The sequence below is a fragment of the Saccostrea cucullata genome, unplaced genomic scaffold, assembly GCF_032062105.1.
Source record: "Saccostrea cucullata isolate Sc308-1 unplaced genomic scaffold, CSIRO_AGI_Scuc_v1 ctg8142, whole genome shotgun sequence".
In the NCBI taxonomy this organism is placed as follows: domain Eukaryota; kingdom Metazoa; phylum Mollusca; class Bivalvia; order Ostreida; family Ostreidae; genus Saccostrea; species Saccostrea cuccullata.
The window spans coordinates 16,091-28,876 of NW_026927104.1; the positions used below are offsets into that span (position 1 = coordinate 16,091).

General features: G+C 29.9%; 1 protein-coding gene across 1 annotated transcript; it reads right to left on the reverse strand.

The window, feature by feature from the left end:
• Positions 1–1,601: 1,601 nt before the first annotated feature.
• LOC134273459 (BPI fold-containing family B member 3-like) lies at positions 1,602–10,919 on the reverse strand. Its single transcript, XM_062755659.1, has 12 exons — positions 10,740–10,919; positions 7,397–7,578; positions 6,986–7,049; positions 6,659–6,753; positions 5,689–5,868; positions 5,250–5,321; positions 4,658–4,828; positions 4,361–4,428; positions 3,733–3,775; positions 2,449–2,512; positions 2,263–2,339; positions 1,602–1,756 (listed from the first exon to the last, which is right to left on the reverse strand). The coding sequence occupies exons 1-12, from the start codon at positions 10,777–10,779 to the stop codon at positions 1,706–1,708; spliced, it is 1,107 nt and encodes a 368-aa protein (XP_062611643.1). The 5' UTR covers positions 10,780–10,919; the 3' UTR covers positions 1,602–1,705.
• Between the last annotated feature and the right edge of the window lie 1,867 nt (positions 10,920–12,786).

The window sequence follows — 12,786 nt, forward strand, 5'->3', positions numbered from 1 at the left end:
TAATCTGAGTATATATTCTTTAAAACTGATTTTTTTTCTGTTTATTTTTTCCGTACATTTGCTCATTTATTGGCATTTTCATACTCATTAGTTCGTAAAAATTATCTTGAAGACAAGATATATTGTTATTTCCAAAAAGACAATTACTGTAGAAAACTGCTAAAAAAAATTTCGCAACTCGTATTACAGTTAAGAATGTTTTCTTTACAAGAAGCCCAATGTTGACCATTTCTTCTGCCTCTCAGTCAGTCTTATTTTTTGTTGTGAGGTCATCTCATCCATTGGCTTAACCATACAACAAGTGTTCACAACATTTGGCAAAACTTCAACTGTTGTGTATATCTTCTCGTTGGTGAATAAATTTGATTAAACAAATTAAGCCTCCTATTTCACATTTAATTTTTGTTTGATCAGGCACATATTTCGAGTTTTCAAAATTAAAATACTTACATTACCATTCTTTAAAATATATTAAGTGATACTTTTCCCTTATCCAAATCTCCATCCATACCTCTGTAAAAATAAAATGATACTTTCACAGAATCTTTTTGACAGTGTGCCATTAAAAATTCCTATTTTTTGGTAAGACGCTTGATTCGCGTGTCACAATGTAAAATATAAACTTTGCATTTCTAATCTTTTTGTGAGACCGGTGTTTAATGTACCGACTTGGATCAATATTAGCACAATTAATAATATCATTATACATATACATTATTATTATATAATTCTAATAAATGATATAATTGTAAGAAAGTAGAGAGCTGGAAATATACTTTTTCTCTGGAAACTTGACCAGAAGGTCTACAATAGACTCGTTCCTATCTCATTTAATAAAATTTATGCTACATACTATTTTGCTAAAAAAAATGATCAACCATAATGAGATTATTCCAAACATACTACAAACTCATTGTAATTTTTTTCTTCCGATTCATTCTTTTTGGAAACATACGTTGCATAAGAACACGATTTGTTAAAAAAATAATGGATATTTTACAATATGTTAAACATTGTTGGAATTAAAAATTGTAGTTTTGTCTTGACCGTGATAAAAATTAAATAAATAGCTCAACAAATTCTGGTCATATCTTGTAGCCACACATCGAAAATTACTTATGTGCTGTATAATATTTCATTTTATTACTTTTCACTCATTTTGAGAAGTCACCATGTACCATAAAAGTATTCAAATTTGGTGTTTAGTTACGATTATAGGTATGACTGTATTTAAGTAAGGAGCGAAATTTATCACATAAACGCCTGTCGTGACAAATGGCCTCGGTTTTTTTTTAAATCTCATCCAAAGAAACAACTTTCACTTCAAACCACCGAGTGCATGCGTGAAGAACACCCTTGCTACTTTTTTTTAATCAAGTAATGTCAATCGCTGCTGAGATTAGAACACTGTTTTAAAAAGAGAAATCCCATCTTTTTTTAGTAATACATGTATGAGTATTGTCTGCATTTTTAAAAACAAAAAATAAATTCTTTTTACTACAAAAATAAAATAATCAACAAGAATTATTTCTTATGTTTTATTTTCATTTAAATATACATGTATGTACATTACAGGTTTTAAAGAGACTTTTGACTTCGTTCCTTTTGAAGAATAATTAACTGGACGCTTGTATTCAAGGCATGCATATGGGGTGTGTGGATTAACAATGCTCCACTGAAAATTTCAATCGATCTGAAAAATGATCTAATCTTCTGTTCGGTTATATGTTCCGTCGCTCCCTATGACAATAGCATTCTAAAACATAAAATAAGAAAAGAAAAGTAAGTAGCATTAATGAATATTAATAAATTTCAAATGTATATGTGCATGGATATGGCTTTACGAAATTTTACCTGGGAAATGTAGATCAATGTCTTATAAATGAAGAAAATATTTCATCAATCCAATCAATTCAATACCGACCCACCCCCTCCGCTAAAAAAGTAGAAATATTTTCTTCTATTCTCATCTCACAAATGCATGTTTACAGACCTCATAATAGTCATACATATAAACACATAAATTATATCTGAATTCATGAATTACTACATTCCTATGAACATGATGACTTGATAGTACTCGTCATAGAATATTTTCTATCTGATTGAAGAATCTTGAACTCTAACAGTAACGGTTTTGATTTCATGACCTGTTTCTTTTTACTTTTATCATTCTAGTTTCATGAAGAATGTATTTTACCTGAGTGGATACATGTATATAATGTGTCTTCCATGAACAATGTCTGAAGGATATAAATTTACCTCAATTAAATGAACAGTACTGTTTTCCAACTGTATTTTAGGTGTAAGTGGTAACGGCATTCCTTTTCTCCCGAGCTCTATAATATTCAAATAGAACATTTTCAAAATCATTTTAGGTTTAACCTACCATATTAACAAAGTAAAAGGCTTAAAATTTATTTCAATAATTATAAAATTATAATCTACCGTTAAGGGCTGGTTCTACCGTTGTCACCACTGCACTCATTAGTATAAAATTCACCGTCTGCATCTAAAGTATTAAAATGAAAATCTAACAAAGGATATGATTTGATAAAATCTGAATTTCATCTTATTAGGAATTTGAAGCAGTTTCAAGGATATCGGATCCTCAGCCATGAAGGATAACTCTAAAAATTAATATTTAATTTTAAATGCATCAAAATAAAGCTTGAAAATGTTTTTTTTTTTCATGCAACAATTTTCATTTCATTCATCTTTATAAGATTCAAGGTTTTAAGAAGTCTTGCAAAAGGTCTTATTAAAGTTGACATTTGTACCCTATAAAAGGAAAAAATACAGTTTTAGAGAAATAAGATTTTCTTGAACTCAGCCTAAGATACCAATGCTTATTAGCATGATATGAATTTAAGAAGTGATTTGTGCACGTGGTTTCTTGCAATGATAGCATAATCCTTTTACACTATGTATTATACAATACATGACGGAAATAGAAGAAAAGCACATACCCAATAAGTATAAAAATCATGACAGTTCCCCTGAATGCCTGTATATCTATCTTTTTTTAACCAAAAATTTATTGAAATACATAGCAACTCAACAAAGAACAACGTATTATGACGTCACAATGAAGATAATCACATAAAAGTTTTGATACACAAAAATGTAGTTAATCACATAAACGAGTTCAAATGTACACATTAACAAAAATGTAGTTCGAATGACGCTGCCTGCATTATCTAAATATTGCAACAAAACAACATATGGGCTTATTAACAAAATTGAAACTATAAACCTCTTACTTAGCAACGTATGGCAACGTATCACTATATTTTTATATCATATCATGTAAAAACAATATACAGCTTTTATGCTAAGCAAAGAAAATCTAAATCTGAATTTTGTTTTCCGGCAAAGCTACACAGGTTTCACCATCGCATCAATAATTATACTTTATATAAATGGAATAAGAGTACGCACTTGTAGATTTCAATATATTCAAAAGAATGCAGAAAATCGGGATAAGAACAGGAACGATCGCATGTTGTTTTTTTTTCAAGTTTAATTTGATCTTTTTAAAACAAGTTTTGTGATGCAGGATTTGGAAATTTTTCTGAATGATTTCTGTTCAGAATAACTTTGTAGTAGACAATGTATTTTCACCATATTTCTATTTCCTGTTTTATATTGCATGTGAAAGCCAGAAGAATAGGCTTTTTAAAGAGCAATATAACAAACATTATCACCAACTTTTCCTGATTATCAACTTACATCAAAGCCATGGACAGTTGTCTCCACATTTTTTAGAAATGGCCTGTAAAAACAAAAAGACAACAAAAAATATACATTTATGTAATATAAGTTTGAGGTCAAGTTTATAATTAGTGTTATATGCTTAACTTTTTGCAGAAAGCTTTATGTAGTGGAAATTTCAGTTTGGTGCAAGTTTCAAGTCTGAAAAATTTCGATATGTTTTTGCTCGTGATAAATAGGACTGCAAAAAAGCACGAGGGGCATTGTTAAAGCTTTTATCAAATATTCATTTATATTAAGATTCAATCATTTCAAGTTTTGTTTTTCCTGACTGGTCTAAAATAAATATATGAATTGCTCAGTGAGGTATATGCGAATGTCAGTGTAAGATATTGAAAAAAAAAAACAATTTTTAACGAAATCATTGACTGTGTTTTAGGGTAAATTGCCTTTTACCGCACTTTTAACAAAACTGTATCCACCGACCCAAAAGTTTCAGGCAAGCAGTCCTGTTGTCAAATCCAACAAAGCGCATGTTGCCTTTGTATTTCCTATAAATGAGTTTCGCTACTCAATTGTATTAATTATGTTATTTCTTTACAAAGCTCCTAATCAGTTTGTTAGTATCTGTTAAATAAACACTTACTCAAACGCAACGATTTTCCCCTGAAAAGTAGAATTGGTCATAAAGACTCTGATTCGCATCTCAGCATTCTGCAAAAGAATCAGTTTTAATTACAAAAAAACACGTACTGGATATAGACCATATATTTACATGAAAATTTCAAAAAATTATATTCTGTCATTTTCTGAGACTATCGAATGCTCATCAGTTTAAGTAATGGAAGTGGGAGTTTTGAAAATAATCTACCTATTGTTTCTAAAACGAAATATTTGCACTTTTATCTATTTTTGAAACCTGTCCTGGATACATATAACTTACTCCATCAAGTTTAGCAATCAGTGTAGAAATGTTGCTTTCTGGATTCCGGACGTATGCAAACATGACTGTATAGAATTTTATCACCGCCAAATTCTTCTCAAACGTCACATTTGGCGTCTCCAAACTGTAGATGTCCAAGTCCATATATTGATTCGGATATTTCTCTTCGAGCTTTCAGAAGAAAACATTTATCAAATAAGTATAAAGTGAGGGTTAATGATTCTCTGAAAAGAGCAATAAAGTAAATACATGTAACAAACCTCTGGTACAAGACGTCCGACACAAACTTTCTCTGTAAATAAGTAAATAACAAACCTCTGGTGCAAGACGCCCGACACAAACTTTCTCTGTAAATAAGTAAATAACAAACCTCTGGTACAAGACGCCCGACACAATTTTTCTCTGTAAATAGGTAAATAACAAACCTCTGGTGCAAGACGCCCGTCACAAACTTTCTCTGTAAATAAGTAAATAACAAACCTCTGGTGCGAGACGCCCGACACAAACTTTACTCTGTAAATAAGTAAATAACAAACCTCTGGTACGAGACGCCTGACACAAACTTTACTCTGTAAATAAGTAAATAACAAACCTCTGGTACAAGACGCCCGACACAAACTTTCTCTGCGCAAGAAGTATTTAGTCCCGGATTGTCGGGGGTAAGCTGAAAAAAGTAAACTAATAGCATGATTTTTTTTTTGTAAAAGTAGAAAAAATACTGTACCGTGTTAATGAGCATTAAAATCTTTTTACCACATTGACTCCAAGATATAAAACTCTCGATCTTTATTAAACAACATATGTAGCTTGTGTTTTCCTTAACATTTTATATTTAAATTATAAGCTTTCAAAACTTTTATTCTGTATCTTTTATTCAGTATCCAAAATGTATTGACTTGTTGGAATAAAGCGTTTGAAAAAATAGTTATTAGTGTTTTTTTTTAAAACATAGTGTTAGTGATCAATATGAGGCTATATTTGATGCAAACCAATTACGGTGAACCATAATTATATTATTCTAAAACATTAACCATTTCAGGGGTGATCTTATAGTGGAGTATTCCATGTGTTTGAACTCCTTTGAATAAAGATCGGACCGCCTCTTTAGAAATCCAGATGTACACCATTTTTGTTGATTCATTATGTAGGGTATAACTAACTTTTTCAGTGTTATTTAAACTGTCCATAGACGGAAACCATAGTACGTCACCCTATAATGGAAAAGAGCTGTATTTATTTGGAATGTTATAAGTTCAAGTGATTTTTGTTTTACTATTTGAATTATTAAACCAAGGAGTTCTTATTCACCTATGCCACGTTCCATATTCTCTTCATTCTTATAAAAATAGACTAATGATAAAAAGCTAATTAAAATTTACTTCAATATCACTATGATCTTTCCATTTAATTTTAAACTTACCTGACCTTGATAATATTGAGAGAGATGTGTAAGGTTTTTTTTAAAACAGTTTAAATTGGGGAAACACAACATGTATTTGTTGCATAAACTTAAGAGGTCTTAAAAATGTTCCAATGATTATGTTTCAATTTTATGAACCAATGTACCAAGATATCAATTTATTTTTCTATTGTTCATGATTTAAGAAATTTACCGTCTGACATACATCTGACATTTCATCTTATTTCAGAAAGCACTTCTGTCATTTATTAACTTGATACTTGTGACATATTCCTATTAAATTATGTGATATGAGGGCAAAATTAAGCAAAAAAAAAACCTGATTACAAGTATCATTTCATCTTTAACTGTTAATGCGCAGTACATCTAAAGGAGGTCAAAACAGGTATGCCCAGTATGCAGAGAATACTAGTCCTTTTTGGCCCCTGATCCCACCTCTCATGTGTAAGATGTCAGAGTTTGCTTTGTTTTTGGTTTGTATTGTTTGCATTGACTTCTGAACTCTATGGCATTACGTTATCTCTATGCATTTCAAAGGTATATCCAAAAAATTGACGAATGTTGAGACACTTTCATCTTACCTTATGATATGTATTTAGAAATGAGGATTCATATTTTGGTTGATGCTGCATCAGAAGATTGGCGATAAATGGAGTTTGTCCTATCCTTGGAGTCACTATAATTATAAAGAAGAGAACTCTTCGTATTCAATCTATGTGTGATAGATATTTTTTATCACATAAAAGCCAAACTTATGATTCAACTTTATCAATCTAAATTTGAAATCGGTTGATATTCAGTTAAAATAAAATTTACAAACCAATGTACCTTCCACCAATAATTAAAATGTATTCCCAATATTACGTTTTCATGTACAAAACGTGAAAAAAACAAGTAAAAACACTTACAAATAATTGTGTTCATTTCTGCATCGCCTCTTGCAAAAAAATAGAACCGTGCTAAGAAACATAACTGGAAAATAAATCAAAACGTATCCGAAAAATAAAAAAAAACAATTGAAAAATATCACAGTATCTGTTCATTGTTGTTGCACTCGGGACTACATTTGCTGAAAATCACTTGACAGCCCAAGCATTTTAGCATTTTTATTTTTAATGTCTCATTTAGGTCTCAAATGGAGTGTTAAATCAGATATTCTGCTGCTTATATGTTGCTTGCACTACAGTAACTTATTTTTTCAAAAGAAACGCTTCAGGTTTGTTTTTGGTCACACATTGTTTTTATTTGTAATATCAATAATTTGAATGAAAGCAACCACACTGCAAAATATAGTATTGTATTTAAAAAGAACACGTTACCTTTTTCTGAGTAAGTCGTTCCTTTTTAAATTGTTCTTCAAGTTCCAACAAATCTGTTGCACATATGGATTCTGCGGGTTTATCACAATCTGTGAACCATATCTTTAGATCTGGTGTTGAAATGATGCAACTGCCCTCATCTTGTTTCATCGACACATTAAACCTCCCCTGTCTATTTGTCCCTTCAATATTTTACATAATCCTCTTAACAATACAAAGTCAAAATTCATCTTATTGGATTACGGCAGACTTATTTAAAAAGAAAGCCTTCGCAGAAGGTAGTATGTTATATGTTAAGATTTTTGAAAGATCATCCGGTATAATATAATCATCATTAATATCTTTAAAAGAATATTTATTCAAAGGCATACCATAAATAAGCTGGCCTAGATATTTGATCTTGGATTCAATATTAATGTACATGAAATCTGTAATTTGGCTCAAAAACACATAGGGCAAGATCTTAAAAAAAAATGATGACGGGGTTTTAAACTTTAATCTTAGTAGCGTATTTGAATAACCCCACAGCATTTTGTTAATACCTTTTGTATAAGATGAAATCTGGTTGATGAATTTTAATTAAAAGTTAAAAAAAAAAATTAAATGGAATGTCGCTAAGGTGTTTGTTTGTTGCCAGTATTTTTTAAAAATGTTTTCTAGCATTTTTTAAGGAAAGGTTTATTTGAAAAATGCTTTGGGAAACATCATTTTAATAAAAGAGATCACTTTTGCAGCCAACACATCTCACATTGAGTTTTCACCATTTAAGAGGCCACATAATCTTTAAGGTTCGTCTAGTAAAAGGGATGAAGCCAATTTTTATAGCATGATAATGCTTATATCATTTTGAACCATGAGCCAAATAGTTTATGATTTAACATATTTTCTTAGATATCATATAATGCCTTCGTTTTACAAAATCCAAATGTCGACTTTATCAAAATGTTTCAAAGGTCATATATAATTTTATTTGGAAGAAAAGAGATAGGATTAAAAGATATACTCTTATTGGTAATGTTGAGAACGGTGGAATCGGAATAATTGATGTTGAAAGCAAATTTCATGCCGCAAAGGCGTCGTGCATTAGCAGAATAGTTAATACAGAAAGTGTTACACACTGGGTTCTCAAAGGTATTTTGCAACAACACAATATTACAGTATTTGATATTATCAAAACTACGGAGTGTAACTTTGAATCCGAGTTTTTCAAAATGTTAAATCTGCCGAAATTTTACGGCAATGTATTCGCAGAATTTAACAGATGTAAAATGCAAAGAAATGTTAATAATTTAAATAGAGACCAGTTCTTAAATGAATTTTTATGGAATAATACTTGTTTTCATTTTAATTTAAAACCCATGTGTTTCAAAGAGTGAATAAAAAGCAAAGTTTTATATATTAAAGATATATTTGACGAATCAGGTGAAAAGTATGATATTAGTTATTTCTATAACAAATTGAATAGAAAGAATAATATATTATGTGAATATTTTATGCGTAAAAAAGCTGTTAGAGATTATAAACAAAATTTTGACTGTTATGCGAAATATGTGAATGTAAAACCAAATGTACATTTTTTATTTAAACATAATGTTGTAAAATCAATACAAGAGATAAGAAGCAATTTTTATTACGCAATTTTTATTGATATGAAATTTCAGAAACCTTTGTTGGAAAAGAAATGGACAAACACATTTAATGTTCAGGGTGTTTGTTTATGGAAAAATATTTATAGAAACAAGATCTTAAATGTACGAGGGTTGTCCCGTAAAATCATCCACAAGTTGTCTTGCATGAATAATAATTATCACTGCGTTCTGAAATTTTCACTTCTTCTTAGCACATATTTTCTGAATAAATATAGCTAATTTCAAATAGATATATGCATAAAGAAAGGAATTATGAGATTAAATATTATGTATTGTATCGCCTTACGGCGCACGGATGATAACGTCAAAGTGCCTAAAACAGCGTCTGGTACCTCGTTTCATTTTTGCACTAAAACTAAAGTTGAATAAGTCCCACTTAAATTTCGAAATTTCATTGAAACACATACTTAAGTCTCCATAATCAACTGAGGAACCAATCTGGCATAAATGTACGATCTTCTGATTATTTATTAGTAAGATACGGACAATATTCCAACATCATTCAAGTAATAGACAATCTTATATTGACGCGGTCAATATTGACAACGTCTTTAGACATTACAGTTGTAAATTTGTCTGCATGTCTTGTACTACCTCGGGACTCGATCAAGAAAGACTTTGCTCAAAAAACTCCCGTCTTATTCATATACTAAAGATTTTGCATTTTTGAAGGGGGATTTTTTTCTCTTCCAATTCATTTAAAATTTTATAAGGCGTTAATACACCATCTAAATCATAGCAAACTGATCTCTGGTGTGCCGTAACGTTACCAAACGTCACCATTTTTCGTGTGTTGTGTTTACCATTTTCCAATTTCAAATGTTCAGGAAACTGTCAAAAATTGACCAAATGCATTGAAAATTTTATGAAGACAACAAAATAAGCTGTGGAATTGCATAAGGATAATTTTTACCCTAAATCTTAAATATTTAAATCTTTTGTTTCTAATCAATACTCCTGTATTCTCTTATAAAACCTTCGTTTTTTGACCGTGCGCCGTAGGGCCTTACCCTATACACATTCAAGAATTATAAAATCTATATTTTTGTGTATATTTTATCCTAAACATTATAATTAACTTTAATATGATAGATAAGCATTCACTGAAAATTTCAGCTTATTACGTCCATTATTTTTCGAGAAAAATGCTTTGTCCAAGATTTTACGGGACAACCCTCGTATATGAGAAGAGAATATCAGAATTTAATTATGAATTATTACATAGTATTTTGAATAACAATGTCGCTGTAAGCAAATGGAACAAAGATATTTTTCCTTTATGTGAAAATTGTAAAATTGAAGATGATATGAAACATTCATTGTTTGATTGTAAAATTATTAAACCTATATGCGAAAAAGTGGGTATTTTTCTAAAATATGACATTACTTGGAAATTAATTTTACTGGAAAAATTTGCTTTTTAATAATTTGATAGCATTTATTAGCTTTAAGATGTATAAATATAAGTTAGATGAAATGAAGACTACAAAATGAAATATTCTCAGAGAAAAATCTTCTACTTAGACTGAAATCTATGCTTCATATTCAAAATGATGTCCTTAGAAAACCTGGTTTGATTAGAAGTAATATTTATCATGATTTAGCTGATTTTTTGTGTTAATATTGATATTGTGATATATTTGTAACCTGTTATGATTTTAATAAAAGATAAAAAAAAAACATATTTTTTTTACCTATTATCGCGAGGAAATGTCCCGATCCAGAGATTGTCATTTCAATTCTACAATGCTGAACATTTCTGAAGGAAAAATAATCATACACTTGTTTAAATTGTATTTGATGACAACTTAATGGTGATTGCTTTACTTTTATGGATAGACCAATAGCTATATTTTTTGTATATTTTAGAAAACTCATATTGACTTTAGTATCTATTTTTTGTGACTTTGTAACACTGTAAAATGTTGACGCAATATGTGTGCTATTGAATTATTCATTGAAAGTAAACAATTAATAAATACGATGAACAATGAACATGGACCTGCAGTAAACATCATTATCGTAATATATATCCTGATACTGTAGATTATTGCATGATGGTGAGGGAAATATGAAGTCTTATTCAGCCAAGAAAAGTCAAGTATAACAATCAAAATATGATATTTCTTGGCTGAATAAGTGAAACTTAGGGGAATATTATTTTTCTTGGCTGAATAAGTCTTCATGTTTCTCCAACATTCATGCAATGAATCGTTTATTATATCGGAACAAGCAAAGCCTTCAAAATAAGCATAAACTTTCTAATTCGGCACAGTTCTCAAATTCACTTTCTTTTTTAAACGTAAAAATACTAAAACCCTTTGGCACAATGCACTAAGTATCCGAAGAAGTGAATATGATGAAAAGCATGCCGACGGCCGTGAAATATGAAGTTTTACGGCCCCATCACGTGAAAACCTAGAACCAGTTAGATAATGCGTTGTGTGGAATATTCATAATATGGTATGATAATATTTAATATTCGCAAGTGCTTTCCATCGCGAAATGACTCTCCTACGTCAAATCGCAAAAACAATGATTTGCAACTGATTTATTTTTATTCACATTGGTTTTCGTATCATAAAAATAAAACCGAGTAATTTGCTTCGTGAGTGTTTCTTCTCGTTAAATTTTGCAATAATGAATAATTTTCATATATTTAGAAATATACAGGATTAATTATCAAATTCTTCCTGGTAGAATATGATAGCACTGACGTCGCTATCAACGAAGTCCACCTATAAAGATACATCTCATATAAAGTTTATTTTTCCGCAACCATTACCGTCAACGTCTTATGCAAAAGAGTACCTGGCACGATTTAAACAACAAAAAACCCGAACAATATCCTTTTTTCCATACCATGCAAACCACCAATTAAAATAAATCTTAAAAGATAAATCAAAACAATCTGAAAAGATTTTTTTGAAAATCCAGGATTTACCTTTATTTTAGTTCATACTTTAGACGCTTACAAAACTGTCCATATTACTCTATTTTACCTTAGATTGTCTACGGATATTTTTGTTATTTCTTAATCAAGATGTAGTGATTGATTGTATGTTATTTAACGACGTTCGATCCTGATATTTAAAGTCTTAAACTTTTTTTAACAAGTATATTTTTAGTTTCTATATACATAGCATAATTTAAATTCAGATTTAAAAATGGGGTAAATATGCTTCTTTTGGTGCTACAGCATACTTAAAATGACCTTTTTGCACTGAAATTTGTGTCTTGATTAAAAATTACATTTTCGACGTTTTCCCTCCAATATTTTTATCCAATTAAAGCATGAAACAAAATGAACTCTTAGTCTGCTTGAAAAAGAGACACTTTAAAATTGTGATTAAGAAAAATATGCAAATTGCTACGCATAATCAATTATTTGACCTTTCTGCACTATTAAAATGTGATTTTTCTGGCATTGAAAATTTGATAAGCTAGAAAATTATTTTAAAGTCTAAAACTTTTTTTCTGATTTTAAGCAAATAGGTCAAAGTTATCTTGAATATTTAGAAAAGAACTTCAAAAGTGGGGGTATATGATGTAAATTTTCAGATATTACTAAAAAGTGTCAATTTTACGTTAAAGTTGGCTCAATTTTTTCCCAGATTTTCAGAATATATTTACTATATTTGTCCCACGTTGTTGATAGAATTCATAAGAAATGATTTAATAGATATTTCAGAGCCAGCATAACACATTTCACTGCAAAAACAGCTTTCTGTGTTACAAGCA